Raw genomic sequence first — 17,767 nt, forward strand, 5'->3', positions numbered from 1 at the left:
GCATTGGGAAACCCTGAAAAACTCATCCATAGTAAGAGCAGAGGCAATAACATTTCGTGCTTTAACATCATACTATGTTATCTTATTTTCCTCTTGAGTCCACTAAGAAAAAAAATTTCAAAACAGTTTTTCCATTAATCACATGAGTGGATTCAAATGGATCATTGAGTGTAGCATCCCATACACCCTTGTCTACTGATTCAAGAAAAAATTGCATTCTTATTTTCCAATACAGGTGGTCTATTTGTGGATGTGCGAATACAAAGATAGAGGTTCAGACCCCCTCACCCGTTGTTCAACAACTCATCTCGCTCAGCTAGTCTGCATAATTCTATAGCACAAACTGCAGAATTTGCACCATGCATAACCCTTGACCTACTAGATACATTTTTCCTAACTTCTAATACTCCTAGATCGTATTATACACTCAAATAGACTTAAACAATTGTATCTAAATCATCCTAAACTCATTTTAAAGTGATTGCTTACAAGATTTCACTCCAAAATTTACCAAACTTCAGTTTATAGATCCAAATTGAATTATACTAGTTTTAGCTTGTTTTTAAACAAGTCAGGGACTCCAACAAGTCCTAAAAGACTTATTAACACCAACCAAAATGATCATTTAGACCCATAACCCTAAATTCAACTTTTCACTAGTTCAAACCCCCTTTAAACTAATTCTAGACCCAGCTAAACTATACTTACCAACTACCAAACATTCTTACTTCCATTTTCTTCCATGTCAATGTTTTAACAAATCATAAAACCTCCCATTACAGACCCTAAATACCACAAACCACTTTTCCTTCCCTCTCTCATAACTTCAATACCTAAAACCTCATATTTTTCTTCAAACACCACCAACAATCCTAAGTTTTCAACTCTTTCTTCTCTAAACTGCACAATACACATTCAAAACATAAAATTTAACACATAAACATTCACTTCCAATCCAAATCATCATCCAATACCATTCACAGCATTTTATCACCACATTCTCAAGAACACTCAATTAATTTTGTTACAACTAGCATACCATAAAATTTCACCCAAACAGTTTACTATTCATATATTTTTCAAACTTACACTACCAATCATTTATTAAAGAACAATCTAACTTCCCTTACCTCTAAACCAATTGTCCTAACTTCTCAAAATGTTCCACCGATTTCTTCCACCACAAGGAACTTCTAAAAACACCTACAAATCACCGATTGGTGATTGAAGACAGACTTTAGAACCTCAATTGAACCAAGAATCCAGAAAGAGAAGTTCTTAACACATGCAAAACAAAATCCCTTTGCATGATCATGAACTCTAAAAATATCAAAGGAAGGAGTACAAACTTACTTGCTCTAAACAACGAATTGATTGGGTAGATTTGTAGGCTTTGGCCCCGTGATCGTCTAGGTACCTCATGATCGTCAAACATATGATCAATGAGTTAAAACGCTTAAAGTGTGTTTTAAATAATGAGATAAGTTTATAAAATTCTATTTATATTATGAAATTATTTTATAATAAAGTCGGTTTCATTATTTTAATACACCTACCAACTTTAATACTTTATTTTCTAGGTTTTTATAAATATGAATATAAAATATACATTATAAATATTATACTTTTAAAATATAATTAAAAGTAAAATAAAAATATGAAATATGTATACCAAAATTGTTAGATTTTCACTATCATAGTTAACAATTTTAATATTACCCAATAATTCAAATTTATCTTAAATTTAATTTTTAAAGAACCTATAATAAAACTTAAATAAAAGGTCATAATGAAAGTTAATTAATTTAAAGGAATTTTCTTATCAAAACATCTATTTAAAATTACTTTTAATTAGTTGATACAATAATGCATAATAAATTAACTCATTTATATTATACAATACTACACTTGTGATTGCTTAAAGTCATTTCTAGAAAAATATATTTACAGAAAGAACTTCTCAAACATTCTTGATTCTGAAAAATGACATTTCTAAAATATAATTTCTAAAAATGGAATATATGATAGCATCTTAAAGCAAAAACAGTATTAAACATTTCATATTAAATAATTATCAAAAGCAAAGAAAGACGAATAGGAAAAGCCAAAATGAAAGAAATGATTTAGTTTTGTGTATCTTATACTAGTGTTTGTGAGTGGTAGGACATAACCATGAGAAGGTAGTAGTGGGATTCAATGAAAAAGAAAAAAAAAGAGAGAAGAGGGTGGAATGAGAGTATACACATAATCCAAGTCATTATGAATGGATGAAGATGACACCTCACTCAAGAATTAAATTAACCAGGAAGGAAGGAAGGAACTGAAAGAAACCCTCTCCTTTTTCTCTTCAACAAACCCCTTCTTCAACTCCAATCTCTTTATTTCTTTTTTCTTTTTTCTTTTGAACAAATTCACAAACACATACAGTGCTTCTTTCTTATTGCTATCCTTGTGTGGTTGATGAAATGGGGGACAAGCACCATCTCGACGACAGCAGCGATTTCACCTCCGAGGACGAAGGCACCGAGGATTACCGCCGCGGTGGCTACCACGCTATCCGAATCGGCGACACCTTCAACGCCGGTTGCTATGTCGTTCAGTCTAAGCTCGGTTGGGGCCATTTCTCCACTGTCTGGCTCGCTTGGGACATCAAACATTCTGTCTGTTCCTCTCTCTGTTTGCTTTTTTTTTTTTTTTTAAATCTTTTCCCGTGTTTGTTTTAGGTTTATTCAAGGAATGGTTTTGTTTTTGCCTTTTTGAGTTCAGTTGCGTGTTAGTCTGGTTATTTTTTCTAGAATCTATGAAAGAGATTATTGGCGTTTTGGCAGTGGATGACACCAAATTGGGAGAGTTTTTTTTTGTGTTTTGGATTTTGTTGACTTGTTTTGTTTTGTTTTGTTTTTTTTTTGTGTGTGGAAATCTGCAGAGGTATGTGGCTTTGAAGGTTCAGAAGAGTGCTCAGCACTACACCGAGGCGGCCATGGATGAGATAACGATTTTGCAACAGATTGCGGAGGGAGACCCTGACGATAAGAAATGTGTGGTGAAGCTTTTGGACCATTTCAAGCATTCTGGTCCCAATGGGCAGCATGTCTGCATGGTGTTTGAGTACCTTGGGGACAATCTTTTGACACTTATTAAGTACTCTGATTACCGTGGGTTGCCTATCGCCATGGTTAAGGATATTTGCTTTCATATTCTGGTTGGATTGGATTACTTGCACAAACAGCTTTCCATCATACATACTGACTTGAAGCCTGAAAACATCCTGCTTTTGTCGATGATTGATCCATCTAAGGATCCTAGGAAGTCTGGGGCGCAGCTTATTCTTCCTAATAGTAAGGACAAGATGGTGCTAGAGTCGTCAGGTGTGAAAGATACGAAGATGTTGAATGGGGATTTGGTTATGAATCACAAGAAGAAGATTAAGAGAAAAGCTAAACAAGCAGCCCATGGTTGTTTTGAGATGGAAGTTTCTGAAGGAGTTGAGGGTAATCCTGAAACTTCTGGGGCTGTGGAGTCGTCTCCTAATGCGAGTTCTACAAGGGCTTCCAGTTCTGCTGGAACTAGTAGGTTATCGGATGCTGATGGAACAAAGTTGAAAGAGCAGGGTAACAAAAGAGGAAGCCGATCAATGAGACAGAAGCTGCTGGCATCAGTTGATCTCAAGTGCAAGTTAGTGGACTTTGGTAATGCCTGCTGGACATATAAACAGTTTACTAATGATATCCAGACAAGACAGTATCGGTGCCCAGAGGTGATTCTTGGGTCAAAATATTCTACGTCTGCCGATCTTTGGTCCTTTGCTTGCATTTGTTTTGAGCTTGCAACTGGAGATGTGTTATTTGATCCTCACAGTGGTGACAACTTTGATAGGGATGAGGTATGTGTATTTTGTTTACTTTTTTTACGTTCTACCTGATCATTCTAATGAGATTGCCATCCTTACCAGTTGTGGGAATTAATCTATGTATTTTTGGTTTGCATACCCTCTCCCTACAAATAGAGGAAAGAAAGTATTTTCCACTATGTTTACACACAAACTTTGGGTGTTTGAAAACTGCAGACTAGATAAAACATATGCTAGTATGGTAAGATCTATTAAAGTCCGGCATTGTTCATGGAATGGGCTGTAGAAATTTTATGGTATTATTCATGTTGATGACTTCACGACTCCTGTATTTTTGGTTTAGAGATGTTTTTTGTTCTTTGTAAATATGGATAAATTTGGTTTTGGCCTTCCATTTTCTTCCTGCATTTGATTCTGATAAGTATTAAAATGATCCTTGTCACCAATTAGTACTAACATGATATGTATTTAATCTTGGCATGTTAGCAACCATTCTAAGGTGGCATACAATGTGAGTTGAATGCTGCTTTAACTGTGGTCACCCTTAGCTTGCCTTAATTGTGGCTTACCAGAGTTTGTTGTTGGTTTTAGAAAAGGGCTAACTAAAAAGGTTAAGTTAAGCGCTGTAATGTACAATCACCAGGATGCTGTCTCTCAATGGATTGAAATCCTACATTGACTAGATATATGACCTGTGTAGTCCTTATAAATCATGAGTAGTCTTCACCTTACAAGTAACTTTTGTGAGGTTGATTTAGGCATTAACCCAAATCTTAAGATAATATCAAAACCTATTCTAGATCCACCATTAGGCCACTACATGCCACGCTTTATGCCCATAGCCTTGGGCATGAAAGGGGTGTGTTGGAAGGCCTGTTTACCTTAGTTGTGGCCTATTACAATTACTTGTCAATGTCTCATAAAGGGCTACCTACTGAGAAACTGGCTAGGAAGGCTGAGTGAAGTGTCATAGTGTGAAACCACTAGGAGATAAATTCTTAGTGGGTTGAGATCCCACATTCACCAGAGTTATAACTAATGTAGTTCTTATAAAATTGGGTAGTCTTCATTTTACAAACCAATTTTCTAGAGTTGAGTTAGGTCATTAGTCCAAATTATAAGAACATGACATGTTTACATGCATGTCATGTTAATAAGTGGTGATATATACCATTTTCAACAATTTCAAGATTTATGAGGACCAACAACAACAAAAGTCTTATCTCACTAGGAAATCTTGTGTCAATCAGAATTAACAAATGTGATTTGGGGGATGGTGACCAAATTTAGCCGTATTTACGTGGAGTATATTTTACCCTTTCATGTTTCCAATTTCTTCATTCCTTGGTTGAAGGGATTAAATATGTTGACTTTTTCAAGTACAAATTGTTGAAGGTGTTCTGAATCCGGACACGAAATTACTTAATGTGGATGACCATACTTCACAGCTGAAGTTAATAAATCTGATATAAAGCTCAAATATCATCGAAACCATAAATAGGACCACTGACTGAAGTAATAAAACTCACGGAATGATTTTAACTATTTTTAAACCTTTTTTTAAAACTACAATTATCCAAAATACAAAATTTTAACTCACGGAATGATACAGTTATAGCCCAAGTCAGCACCAAAACCTTTTTGTGGAGCTCAATGAGTGCAAGTGAAACAATTTATCTTAATTTGTGTAACATTCAGTATATCTTTGATTTAAAAAAGAAAATTCTTTATGCATCAATGCATGGAGCGTCCCATATCCTATGCACAATGTTAGCTTTGTACCTTTCCTTGTCCATATGGTAGTGGCTGTTGAGGGCCTGATGTGTATCTTCCAGCTCTCATATAACTGCTATTGGGATCAGTAATCTTGGTGAGCCTTCAGTGGAACATAAACTTACTAGCTCAATGAGCAGTTTTGGTAGATGATTTTTCTGTTTATATGTTAACTATATTCTAAGGTTTTTGTTTTGTCATAAACAAATAATTTTATAAGAGAGGATAAGTTGTGCCTTGCCTTCTAAAATATAGAGAAACGTGAAAGCAAACAAATTCCACAACAAAGTTGCCCTGTTTTACTAGGCAATATAGATTAGGAATGTAAGCATTAGGAAGAAGGTTGGGGTAGCACATTGCAGAACAGATGGTACAATCTTGTCTTGGTTGGTTTGGGCATTTGTGGAGAGATTTGTAAAAGGAGATTAGATAGATGGAGGGTAGGCCAGGCCTTAGAAGTAGAAGGAAGACTGAAAAACTACAGGCAAAAACTAAAAAGGTAAGTCAATAATTTGCTTTTATATGTTTCGGTAAACAAATAGTTTAGTGCTTGCCGAATAAGTTCTTATCATAAGTTGGTTTTATTAAAGAGGAAATGGGGCTAGCCTTTTTCTTATGCAAGTTACATAAGATATCATGAGGAGCTTTCTAAAATATGCTGAAAATAACGTTTGGACGTATCAAGTGTTTGTATCATAAGATAAGCCCCTATAAGTTGTAAATAAGCTAATTCTAAACACATCCATAAGTTATGATAGAATATGATGACACATTTCATACTTTTAGTCAACCCTAGGAAAAGGCCTGGCTAGTTTTTGTCATAATTATCTAGTCTTGTTGAATATTAGTAATAGAAAGTAAACACATTTGCAAACACCATGGGTTAAACATCATATAAAACTCAAATCCAAATTCTAGCATCGAGGTACTTTAGCTCTTACATATTCTTTTCATGTGTTTGGTTTGCCATTGAACACAAATGCACTAGAAAGGATCTTGGATGTAGACAAATCTTCACGATATCCTCTTGTAAGATGGAAGAAACAAACATTCTTTGGTCAATTCCACCATCAAGGTCAATCTTCTTCGACGCCAACTGTTTCAACGTGTACAATCTATGGAAGGTCAATGTCTATGGATACTTGACTTAGTTGTCTCTAGTCATATTGATAGGTTTCTGAATTGGAAACCTATCTAATTTGCACTAACTCACACTCAACAACCAAAAAAGAAGTATAAACTGTATATTTCTCTATTTAGTATAGCAACCAAACAACCTCCAAGGGAGCCAAATTCTCCCTTCACAGGATAAACGTGATCCTGTCTATACAATATACAATTCCAAAAGTGCCTATTACTCAAATACATCAACTCTTTTATAGGAGCTTTATTTCCTGCCCAAGCTATGATTACAGTTATAACTGTCTAATGCCTCTCCCCTCTTTATTCCCTTTTTTCTTCCTTTCATAAACTCTCCATACCCTATCACATATTTTTGGCAATATCTCTTCATTCTTATTTATCTCTTCTCCAAAAGTTTCCCACCTTGTTAATGTAGCTAATGGATCTGAAGTTACATATGAAGGAATTGGTCAAATTTATCTCCTTCCCTAAATCTTAATTTTGCATCATACGTTCCACATTGTCATTATAATTTAGTCTCTTTAAGCCAATTAACTCACTCTATAAATTGTTATATAACCTTTGAGTCCTTTGTCATACATGAACATGGTATGGGTGTTTGATTGACAAAGGACATAATAACAAGGACTTTATTATTTCAAAACAAGCCCACTTGTGTCTTGTTTTTCTATGCTGACCCCAAAGGTTTTGCATGATCTTCCAGGTCACCTGAGTCTAGCTAATGTTTTATGATTTATGTTGATGATATAGTTGTTACAAAAAATTATAGGATCTCTCTAATAAAGGTGCATTTATTCAGCCATTTCCAGACCACATTTTTGGTTTTCTAAATTATTTTCTGATACAGGAGTGGCTTAATTAGAGGAATGTGTTGTTATTTCACAAAGAAAATATGCTCTTGACATTCTAGGAGAGATAAGGTTGACAAATTGCTAGCCTATTAATAATACCTCGGATGTAAATCAAATGTTGATGGTGGACCAAGGTGAAACATTTTCAAATTTAGTAAAAGATAGGAGGCTGGTGGAAAAACTCATTTATCTCAATATTTTAAGACTTGATATTTCTTATGTTATGCGAGTTAGTCAATTCATATAGAATCCTCACATCGATCACTGGAATGTTGTAATATGCATTCTTAGATTTATCAAAAAGCTCCAAGACAAGAATTGTTGTATGAGGACAAAGAAAATGCTCAAATTATAAGGTGTTTTCGTGCAGATTTGGTTTTTTCAATTCATACAGAATCCTCACTTCGATCATTGGAATGTTGTAATATGCATTCTTAGATTTATCAAAAAGCTCCAAGACAAGAATTGTTGTATGAGGACAAAGAAAATGCTCAAATTATAATGTGTTTCCGTGCAGATTTGGTTTTTTCCATTGACAGAAGATCCATCATGGGATACTATGTTTCCATTGGAGAGAATACGGTCTCCTGAAAGAGAAAGATACAAAATCTTGCTGCTAGGAACTAGTGCAGAATTTGAATATAGATTTATGGCTTTGGCCCCTTGTTAAATGAATATCAATCATTCCCAACTTGCATACAAGATCTTGAAATCTACCCGAAGGAAGTCATTTTGTAAAAATATCTGCTATTTGAAGTTCTGTAGGAACATGAGTTGTAATCACAAAGCCTCTGTCAAGATTATCTTTGATGAAATGTCTGTCAATTTCAATGTGTTTGGTTCTGACATGCTGTACTGGATTATGGGCTATGCTCATAGCAGACTTATTGTCACAGTGTAGTTGCACCGGGTTCTCCACTTTGACTTTAAGATCATCCAAAATGATTTTCATCCAGAGTCCTTCACACATTCCTTGAGCGAGGGCTCGAAATTCAGCTTCTGCACTAGAACGGGATACTCTATCTTGCTTTTTGCTTCTCCATGTTACCAGACTATCTCCAAGAAATACAGAATACCCAAAAGTAGATTTTCTATCAGTAATAGAACCTGCATAGTCAGCATCAATATATATCTTCATAGTCAATGTGTCTTTTCTTTTGAATAATAGCCCATTTCCTGGACTTGACTTCAAGTATTGGAGAATTTTGTCAACTGCTTGCATGTGTCTCTCTCTTGGATCATGCATAAATTGACTCACACACTAACTGTGTAAGCAATGTCTGGTCTTGTGTGTGATAGATAAATCAATTTCCCCACCAATTTCTGATATTGGGCCTTCTTTACAGGAGCGCTTTCTTCACTTCCAATTCTGTGATTCTGTTCTATAGGAACTGTTGAGGTTCTACATCCTAGCTTTCCTGTTTCTTTGAGGAGATCAAGTACATATTTCCTTTGGGAGATGAAAATTACGTTCTTGGAGTAGGCAACCTCTATTCCAAGAAAATATTTGAGTTTTCCTAGGTTTTTCATTTCAAATAGAGCTGCCAACTTTTCTTTTAATGCCAATTTTTCTGTTTCATCATCTCCTGCAATAATCATATCATCCACATAGACAAGCAATAGAGTGAGTTTACCTGTAGAAGAGTGCTTTATGAATAGAGTATGATCTCCTTGGCTTTGTCTGTATCCCAAGGAAACCATTGCTTTTGTAAATCTTCCAAACCATGCTCTAGGGGATTGCTTAAGACCATACAATTCTTTCTTCAAGAGGCATACCTTGTTTCTTTCATTTTTCACTTCAAAACCTGGGGGAATCTCCATATACACTTCCTCATCTAGATTTCCGTGAAGAAAGACATTCTTCACATCCAGCTGGTGTAAGTCCCATCCAAAATGGGCAGCCAAAGCGAGAATAACTCAAACTGTATTCATCTTTGCCACTGGGGCAAATGTCTCCTCATAATCAATCCCATATGTTTGAGTATATCCTTTTGCCACCAATCTAGCTTTATATCTTTCTATTGTCCCATTTGCCTTATGTTTCACTGTGAATATCCATCTACACCCTACTGTCTTCTTGTCTCTTGGCTTATCAACAATCTCCCAAGTTGAATTTCTTTCTAATGCATTCATCTCTTCTTTCATGGCTTGATTCCAATGTTCAAGTTTCATGGCCTCTTGGATTGAGGTAGGAATTTTTGTGGCATCAATGGCAGCAATAAAACTTCTATGCTTATCAGAGAGATTGTTAGTGCAAACATACTGAGAAATAGGATATTTAGCACATGATCTTCTTCTCTTTCTCAATGCAATGGGTAAATCCTTAGTAATACTTACCTCCTCATTGATATCTTCAGGGAACCTCACCTTCGGAGTAGACAATTTTTCTTGCTCAAGAGTCGAAGTGGGTTGTTCTCTTCTTTTATACTTTTTGCCAAAAAATCTGTCTTCTTCCTCTTCTTCCTCATTGTGGACTATGGTAGCTTCATTGCTCAAGTCTTGGGCATCCTGCAAAGACAAACATGGTAATGACAAGAAGGAGAGTTCATCCACTTCAAGTGCTTTCTCCCCCTGAAGTGGTGGACTGACATAGAAGGATTGTTTTATGAAAGGTGACATCCGTGGTGATAAAGATGTGACGACTCTGGGATGATAACATTTGTACCCTTTTTTATTAGAAGGATACCCAATAAAGACACATTTAAGAGCTCTGGGATCTAATATACCACGGTTAGGATGATGAGAGTGAACAGAAACAACACATCCAAAGACTCGACTAGGTAGACTCGTTAGTAGGGAACAAGAAGGAAGAAAAGACAATAGAGACTCTATAGGACTAATGCCATTTAAGATACGAGTGGGTAACCTGTTGATGAGATATGTGACAGTTAACACAGCTTCTCCCCAGTAATTTTTTGGAACAGACATTTGAAAAAGAAGAGCTCTAGTTACTTCAAGAAGATGACGATTCTTTCTTTCTGCAACCCCATTTTGTTTAGGGGTGTTAACACAAGTTAGTTTGTGAACAATACCATTATGAGACAAAAAATTGAGAAATTCATGATTCACATATTCAGTACCATTATCAGACCTGATTCTTTTGATACTTTTTCCAAATTGATTTTGGACAAGATGGAAAAAATTAACAAAAATTTGAAAAACTTCGGATTTATTTTTCATAAGGTATGTCCACGTGACACGGGTATAATCGTCAATAAAGGTAACAAACCATTTGGCTCCGGAAATAGAATCTATGATAGGACCCCAAACATCAGAGTGAATTAAATCAAATGGAGAAATACTCTTTTTGTGACTAATAGGATAAGATGCACAATGATGTTTTGACAATTGACATATATCGCATTTGAAAGACTCAACAGACTCTTTGGTAAACAAGTGGGGAAACAAGGACTTGATAAGACTAAATGAAGGATGCCCAAGCCTTTGATGATGTAACCATATTTGAGATTTTGCCCACGCCTCAGATGTAGCTTGTTGACTCATGTTTTTTGTGTTGCTTTGGTCATTAAACACTAAAAAATATAACCCACTCTGCTCCTTAGCAGTTAAAATTGTCTTCCCCGTGGCAAGGTCCTGAAACACAATAAGTTCACATGTAGCTATGGCCATAGATCGGTATTCAGCTTCTGCACTAGATCGAGCAACAACACTTTGTTTCTTGCTTTTCTATGATACAAGGTTCCCTCCAAGGAGTACACAATATCCTGTGGTAGATCTTCGATCATTCAGACAATCAGCCCATCACAATATCCTTCTAACTTAGTACTTCCCTTGTTCTCATATAACAATCCATGTCCTGGATTCCCTTTTACATATCTAAGGATGCGTACCACGACATTCCAATGATCAATATGTGGATTTTGCATAAATTGGCTCACAACTCTCACTGGATAAGAAAGATCAGGTCTTATTATGGTAAGATAGATTGGTTTTCCAACCAACCTTCTGTATCTTTCAGGATCTGAGAAAGGTTCGCCGTGGTCTCTCATTAATTTTTTATTTGAGTCCATAGGACTATCAATGGGCTTGCAATCTGTCAGACTTGTTTCCTCCAAAATATCAAGGGCATATTTTCTTTGTGAAATGATGACTCCTTTTGATTGTGCCACTTCAATACCAAGGAAGTATTTCAAACAACCTAGGTCTTTGGTTTGGAAGTGGTTGAACAAATGATCCTTTAATTGAGCAATTCCCGCAACATCATTTCCTGTAATCACAATATCATCAACATAAACCATACGATAAACACATTTATCAGGAGTAGAATGCCCATAAAATACTGAATGATTTGCTTCACATCGTTTCAATCCAAATTGTTGCACAACATGGCTAAATTTATCAAACCAAGCTCGAGGTGATTGTTTCAAGCCGTAGAGTGAACGACGTAATTTACAAACTAACTTAGACTCCCCCTGAGCAACACGACTAAATCCAGGAGGTTGCTCCATGTATATCTCCTCTTCCAGATCACCATGAAGAAAGACATTTTTAATGTCCAATTGATGAAGTGGCCACTGTCGAATGGCAGCCATGGCAAGAAAAAGACGAACACTACTGATTTTGGCCACAGGAGAAAAAGTATCTCAATAGTCAAGACCATAAACCTGAGTATATCCCTTTGCGACTAGACGAGCTTTAAGACGATCAATTGCACCAGTAGGACCAACTTTAATAGCATATACCCATCTACATCCCATGGGTTTCTTACCAGGAGGAAGAGGTACAAGTTCCCAAGTGCCACTATTGTCAAGTGCCTGTATTCATCAATCATGGCTTGTCGCCATCGAGGGTGATCAAGTGCCTCACGAACATTATTTGGAACTTTGATGTTAGAAAGTGAGGAAACAAAGGAGAAATATGTAGGAGACAAATGATGGTAACTTAAAAAATTATAAACAAGATATGGATTACGAGTAGATCAAATACCTTTTCGAAGAGCAATAGGCCAAGCCTGATTTGAGTCAAGAGAGGACGAGGAGGATAAAGGATCCATGGTTTGGGAATCTGATGGAGAAGGAGTTGAGTCTCGAGGATCTTCAGGCAAGGGGGAAGGTGGTTGAACAGTATCTTGTGCATTCTGAGTTTGAGCTGAAGATGGAGAAGCGGGAATGACCAAGGGATCACATGATGGTATAGGAAGTATCTCTTGAACAGATGAACGATCCTCCTTGGAAGACAAGAAGAAAGGTGTATTCTCAAAAAAGGTGACATCAGAAGACATATAATACCTTCTTGTGGAGGAAGAATAACATCTATATCCTTTATGAATGCGAGAATATCACAAAAAGACACATTTAATAGACTTGGGAGAGAGTTTATCAAGACCTGGGGAGACATTATGAACAAAATAAGTGCTCCCAAACACACGTGGAGAGACATGGTAAAGAGGATCATTTGGAAAAATTACGGAGTGAGGAACTTTATTGTCAAGAGATGAAGAAGACATCCTATTGATCAAAAAACAAGCAGTGAGGATTGCATCCCCCAATGATGAACAGGAACATTAGTATTTAACATCACGAAACATGCTGTTTCAATGAGATGTCTATTCTTTCTCTCAGCTATGCCATTTTGTTGTGGAGTGTGAGGACACGTTGACTGATGTAAAATTCCTTTGGAAGATAAAAATGAAGAAAATGCACCAGAAAAATATTCCCTAGCATTATCACTTATGAGAATTTTAATTGTCTTTCCAAATTAATTCTTAATTTCATTAACAAAGGACATAAAAATGACTAAAAGTTCATATCTCCCTTTCATAAGATAAACCCACGTACACCGAGAAAATTCATCAATGAAGGTTACAAAATAGTTAAAACCAAAGGAAGTAACTCGACTCAGTCCCCAAATATCAGAGTGAATGGTAGAAAAAATAGACTTACATCGTGTCTCAGATTTCTTTGGATAAGAAGATCTAACATGTTTTCCTAATTGACAAGACTCACAATCTAAGACAGGAATGTGTTTAAGACTTGGAACCATCAACTTCAGCTTAGACAAACTTGGGTGACCAAAACGATCATGTAAATTTTTAGGAGATAAAGTTGAAATGCAGGAAACAAAAGAGTTAGGTTTTAGGAAATACAATCCTCTTGACTCATATCCTTCAATTCGATGACCCGTACCATGTTCCTGTATGACAAAGGAAGTAGCAGTAAAGGTTATAGAACAATTTAATGAACGTGTCAATTGACTCAAGGAGATTAAATTATAAGGACAATGTGGAATATACAAAACAAAATTTAAGTTTAATGAAGGAGATAAGGACACTTTGCCACTTCCTTGAGATGTCAATTTGGATCCATTGGCAACAGTAACCAACTGAGGAACTTTTTGAGGGGTAATGGAGGAAAATAAACGAGTGTTACCAGAAAAAATGGTTTGAGGCACCTGAGTCAAGAATCCATGAACCTTGACATTCCACAGATTCTGAGATGCATGCAGTTGACACACTTGGCACTAAAGGAAACTGACAAAGGCTGGTGGATTTGTCAGACTTGTATCTCAAAAATTCTTGATACTCTTCATTTGAGATTCTTGATGCCGAATTATCAAATTTGTAAGGATGCACAGTTTGATCTGGAAAACCATGTAATGAATAACATCTTTTCTGGGTTGGGTATGAGCATTGCACATATCCACTTCGACTACCATGGCCTCCTCGATTAGCTCCTCTCCTTGAAGTGGCAGTTAAGGAGAAATTAATTTTAGTAAAGGATGCCATTCTAAATCTGTGAGAAGAAACATAACTTAGGATCCAAAACAGAGACAAAGTCTTATGACTATGAGAAATCAAAATCCCTGTCCAACCATACTAAGAAATGAAGCTCATCAACAGTAGACTGCCAAATCTGGTATTAATGAGGAAGAACGCTCAATATGGAAAACTGGAATCTGGTTCCATGTAACAGTGTTGAGGGAGAAAACCCTAGGTGTAAACTACAGCCACCGAAACAGCGAAGCAAGGGCCAAAACATGCTCAGGAAGCTCCGACGAAACGATCTGCAGTGGCGCGGTGTCGATCTGACACCGAGAAGGCGGCGCGTGTTCCTCACGCACCGGAGACTTGCCGGAGAGAAGCGGCGCGTGGAGGAGCGTGCAGAGGTTTCTGAGGAGGAGACCACCAGGGTTGGGTCGCACTTTTCAGGGCGAACCTAACCCTTAACTTTGCCTGACAAAAGGCGACAGAGAACGGCAGTGGCGATAGCAGGGACGTCGGCGGAAAGTGACGGCGACAGCAGTGGCACATTGGGTCTGGCTCTTGATACCATGTTAGAGAACTAAGTGAAACATGTATTCATTCATTAACCCTAACAAGGTTTTGGTATTTTATATAATATAGAATACTATGACAGAATACAACCCACCTCTTAAGTTGGGTGCACACACACAAAACAACATAAACTTAATACATTTCAACAGAATGCAACCAGGAGTCTCCAAGACGATGACGGCGTATGAGTCACACCGAGAAAAAAGGAACATAACTTAAAACTCAAATATACTCAAATATAGGCCAAACGGGTCGTCACCAACCCTAAAAACAGACTCAGGAGGCTCCGACGACTCTTCTGTGACGTCGACGGCGAGTGTGTCACACTGAGAAAAAAAAGAGCAAAACTTAAAACTCAGATCTACTCAAATACAGCCAAAACAAGTCGTCACCAACCCTAGGAATAGACTCATGGGGCTCCGTCGACCCTTGTCTGTGGCGGCAACGGCAAGTGGGTCTCGCCGGAGGTGGGCTACACGCGCCGACGACGGTGGCGGCGCATGGCGGCGCATGGCGGCTCCTCTCACGGTGTCGGGCGCACCTTTCTGCCCTATCAACGATCCCAACCGGCAACGGCGGCAGCGGCAGTGGTCGGACAGCGACGACGGTGTGACTTGTTGCAGCGGAATCGAGCCCCAAGATCAGGAGCTCTGACACCAAGTTGAAACTAAGACTTATTTTATTATTCTCAAATCATAAAAAATACATTCCCATACCCTCTATTTGTAATAATCTAGTTCTCCTAAAAAGGGAATTAGGAAAACTAGGAAAAATAAAATAAAAGATTATGTATTTATTTCCTCTAATTAGGAAGATTTTAAAGATATTATCTCAAATTATAACAATATGCATTGAGTTTATGACAACCATGTCTAGTAACATAATGTTTCCTAACCAGAAATTTGTGTGCTTTCTGTTTGTTGACGTGAACTAGACATTAGGTGAAGTTAAATCTAGGAGGTCATATTCTCATATAAACCATCAGGGCCTCTCTCAATAGGACTAACCTCATCAGCAATTAATTTTTCTTATGAAATTTCAAAGCATTGGAATAACCCCTGCACGAGAACAAAAGCAATATACAAAACTCATATCCTTCCGGAGAGGAGAGCTTGGCCCAAGCATTTGTATGATAGTTGCTTGTACGCTGTAAAACTCCCGTGTCCCCTTCCTACAATATCTAGTGATTTGCTTTAGATCAAGACAAAGTAAGTTGTTTGGCGAAGACACATGAATGTTTTTACCTTATTTTTAACTAACATGCCCCAAATGTATAAGATGTTTGCGCTTTAAGCTTGGAAAATACACAAACTAGCAAGGAATAGAGCTTAGCCCCGTGGGTTGTGGCACCATATCCCTTCTGTATAATGTCTAAATAGATTTAACTTTTTAGCCTGCCTAATCGTTTATAGGCAAAAATTCTATAAAAAGAATATATTATTAGGCGAATTGATTGATTCAGGCAGATTGTGTTTCTGTTGGTGAAACAGCTTAGTTTGCGTGCTGTTTACTTATGCAACTTCTTGGATGTTCTTATTCTTTCCAAGGACGACATAGTAATTTACTTTGTTTGGGAGTGATTGGTTAAATCTTTATATTATGTTAAGTTATTTTCAGTGCTGCTGACACGTTTTGAAATAATTTTTACTTGTATTTGCGCTCCAGTTTTGATGTTTAATATTTTTATTTTATCTCAGGACCACTTAGCATTAATGATGGAACTTCTTGGAACGATGCCACGTAAGGTAACAATATTGTTCTATCCATTTCTTGGGTCTTAACCGTTATGGTTCATTGGTTCATGATTAACTTGAGTGTGCGAATTATAATTCCCAGATAGCACTAGGGGGGCGTTATTCCCGTGATTTCTTTAATAGATATGGTGATTTAAGGCACATCCGGCGATTGCGATTCTGGCCCTTGAATAAAGTCCTCATGGAGAAGTACGATTTCAGTGAGAAAGATGCAAATGATTTGACGGACTTTTTGGTTCCTATTCTTAATTTTGTTCCCGAAAAGCGGCCTACAGCTGGTCAGTGTCTTCTGCATCCTTGGATCAATGGAGCTCCACGTCTTTTGGAGCCATCCGTGTCTTCTAATCACAACCCAGCTGCTGAAACTGCTGTTTTGGATCAGAAGAAAAGGGAAAAAGATGAGAGGGAGGCCATGGAGGCAGGAATGGGAAATATTGTTATCAATTCAGATTCTAAATCACTGATGCAATCACCATCAAAGAAAGCTTTCCAATCCACTCAGCAGTAGTTCATCTGGCAAGAGCTCTTTCCTGTGTGGCTGTTTCTATGTTCTAAGCGTGCCCCTGCATCATTTCTCTCAATTATTGGTGCCCATGGGAATTGTTTTTGGGGCATGTCTATTTCCTGGGTTTTCCTGAACTTCTGATTTGGATGGGGTCGGAGATGTTTGAAGCCAGGTGCCAGCTAAATCCTTTCTAGTCTTTCACATTGCATACGAGAGCTCTCACTACTAAGAATACTGCTATCATATACCCTCTGCCTTGTTTCTCATGCCTATAATAGGTCATAGATGAGCCTCTGTCAACTGGTTCCATTGACTTGTTTGTGAACGTTGTTGATTATCATGTGCCCTTGTGCTTAATGATATTCTTGATATTAAAACAATATGTAGACATTTTCAGGAATTTCATTAACTAATTTTTAATTTAATAGTAACAGGAATGTTGAAAGTCAAGGAATAAACAGTTTCGTTAAAATCAAGGATAGATTTGGTTCTTGTATTTTATTGTTTTTTGATCAATGGGAAGGGGAATTAGTCTCGTACAGAGGTTACGGTCTGTCACAGAATCTAGTAATGAAGGAGTGCAGAGTCTTGCAAGGA

At 37.1% G+C, this 17,767-nt stretch overlaps 1 protein-coding gene across 1 annotated transcript; it reads left to right on the forward strand.

Moving 5' to 3' along the window:
* The first annotated feature begins 2,123 nt into the window (after window positions 1-2,123).
* LOC124826124 (uncharacterized) lies at window positions 2,124-17,601 on the forward strand. The gene is made up of 4 exons (XM_088096582.1): window positions 2,124-2,660; window positions 2,927-3,883; window positions 16,609-16,656; window positions 16,748-17,601. Exons 1-4 carry the CDS (start codon window positions 2,466-2,468, stop codon window positions 17,171-17,173), a joined length of 1,626 nt encoding a protein of 541 aa, XP_087952708.1. The 5' UTR covers window positions 2,124-2,465; the 3' UTR covers window positions 17,174-17,601.
* Window positions 17,602-17,767: the final 166 nt, after the last annotated feature.

This window comes from Vigna umbellata, chromosome 8 (genome assembly GCF_029865625.1).
Source record: "Vigna umbellata cultivar VRB3 chromosome 8, Vumbellata_1.0, whole genome shotgun sequence".
In the NCBI taxonomy this organism is placed as follows: domain Eukaryota; kingdom Viridiplantae; phylum Streptophyta; class Magnoliopsida; order Fabales; family Fabaceae; genus Vigna; species Vigna umbellata.

Excerpts from the sequence above, each read along its gene's own strand:
- LOC124826124 (XM_088096582.1), top strand. The coding sequence starts at position 2,466 with ATGGGGGACAAGCACCATCTCGACGACAGCAGCGATTTCACCTCCGAG. Across the intron at positions 3,884-16,608 it reads ACAACTTTGATAGGGATGAG|GACCACTTAGCATTAATGAT; the intron begins GTATGTGTATTT and ends ATTTTATCTCAG. Across the intron at positions 16,657-16,747 it reads TTGGAACGATGCCACGTAAG|ATAGCACTAGGGGGGCGTTA; the intron begins GTAACAATATTG and ends TATAATTCCCAG.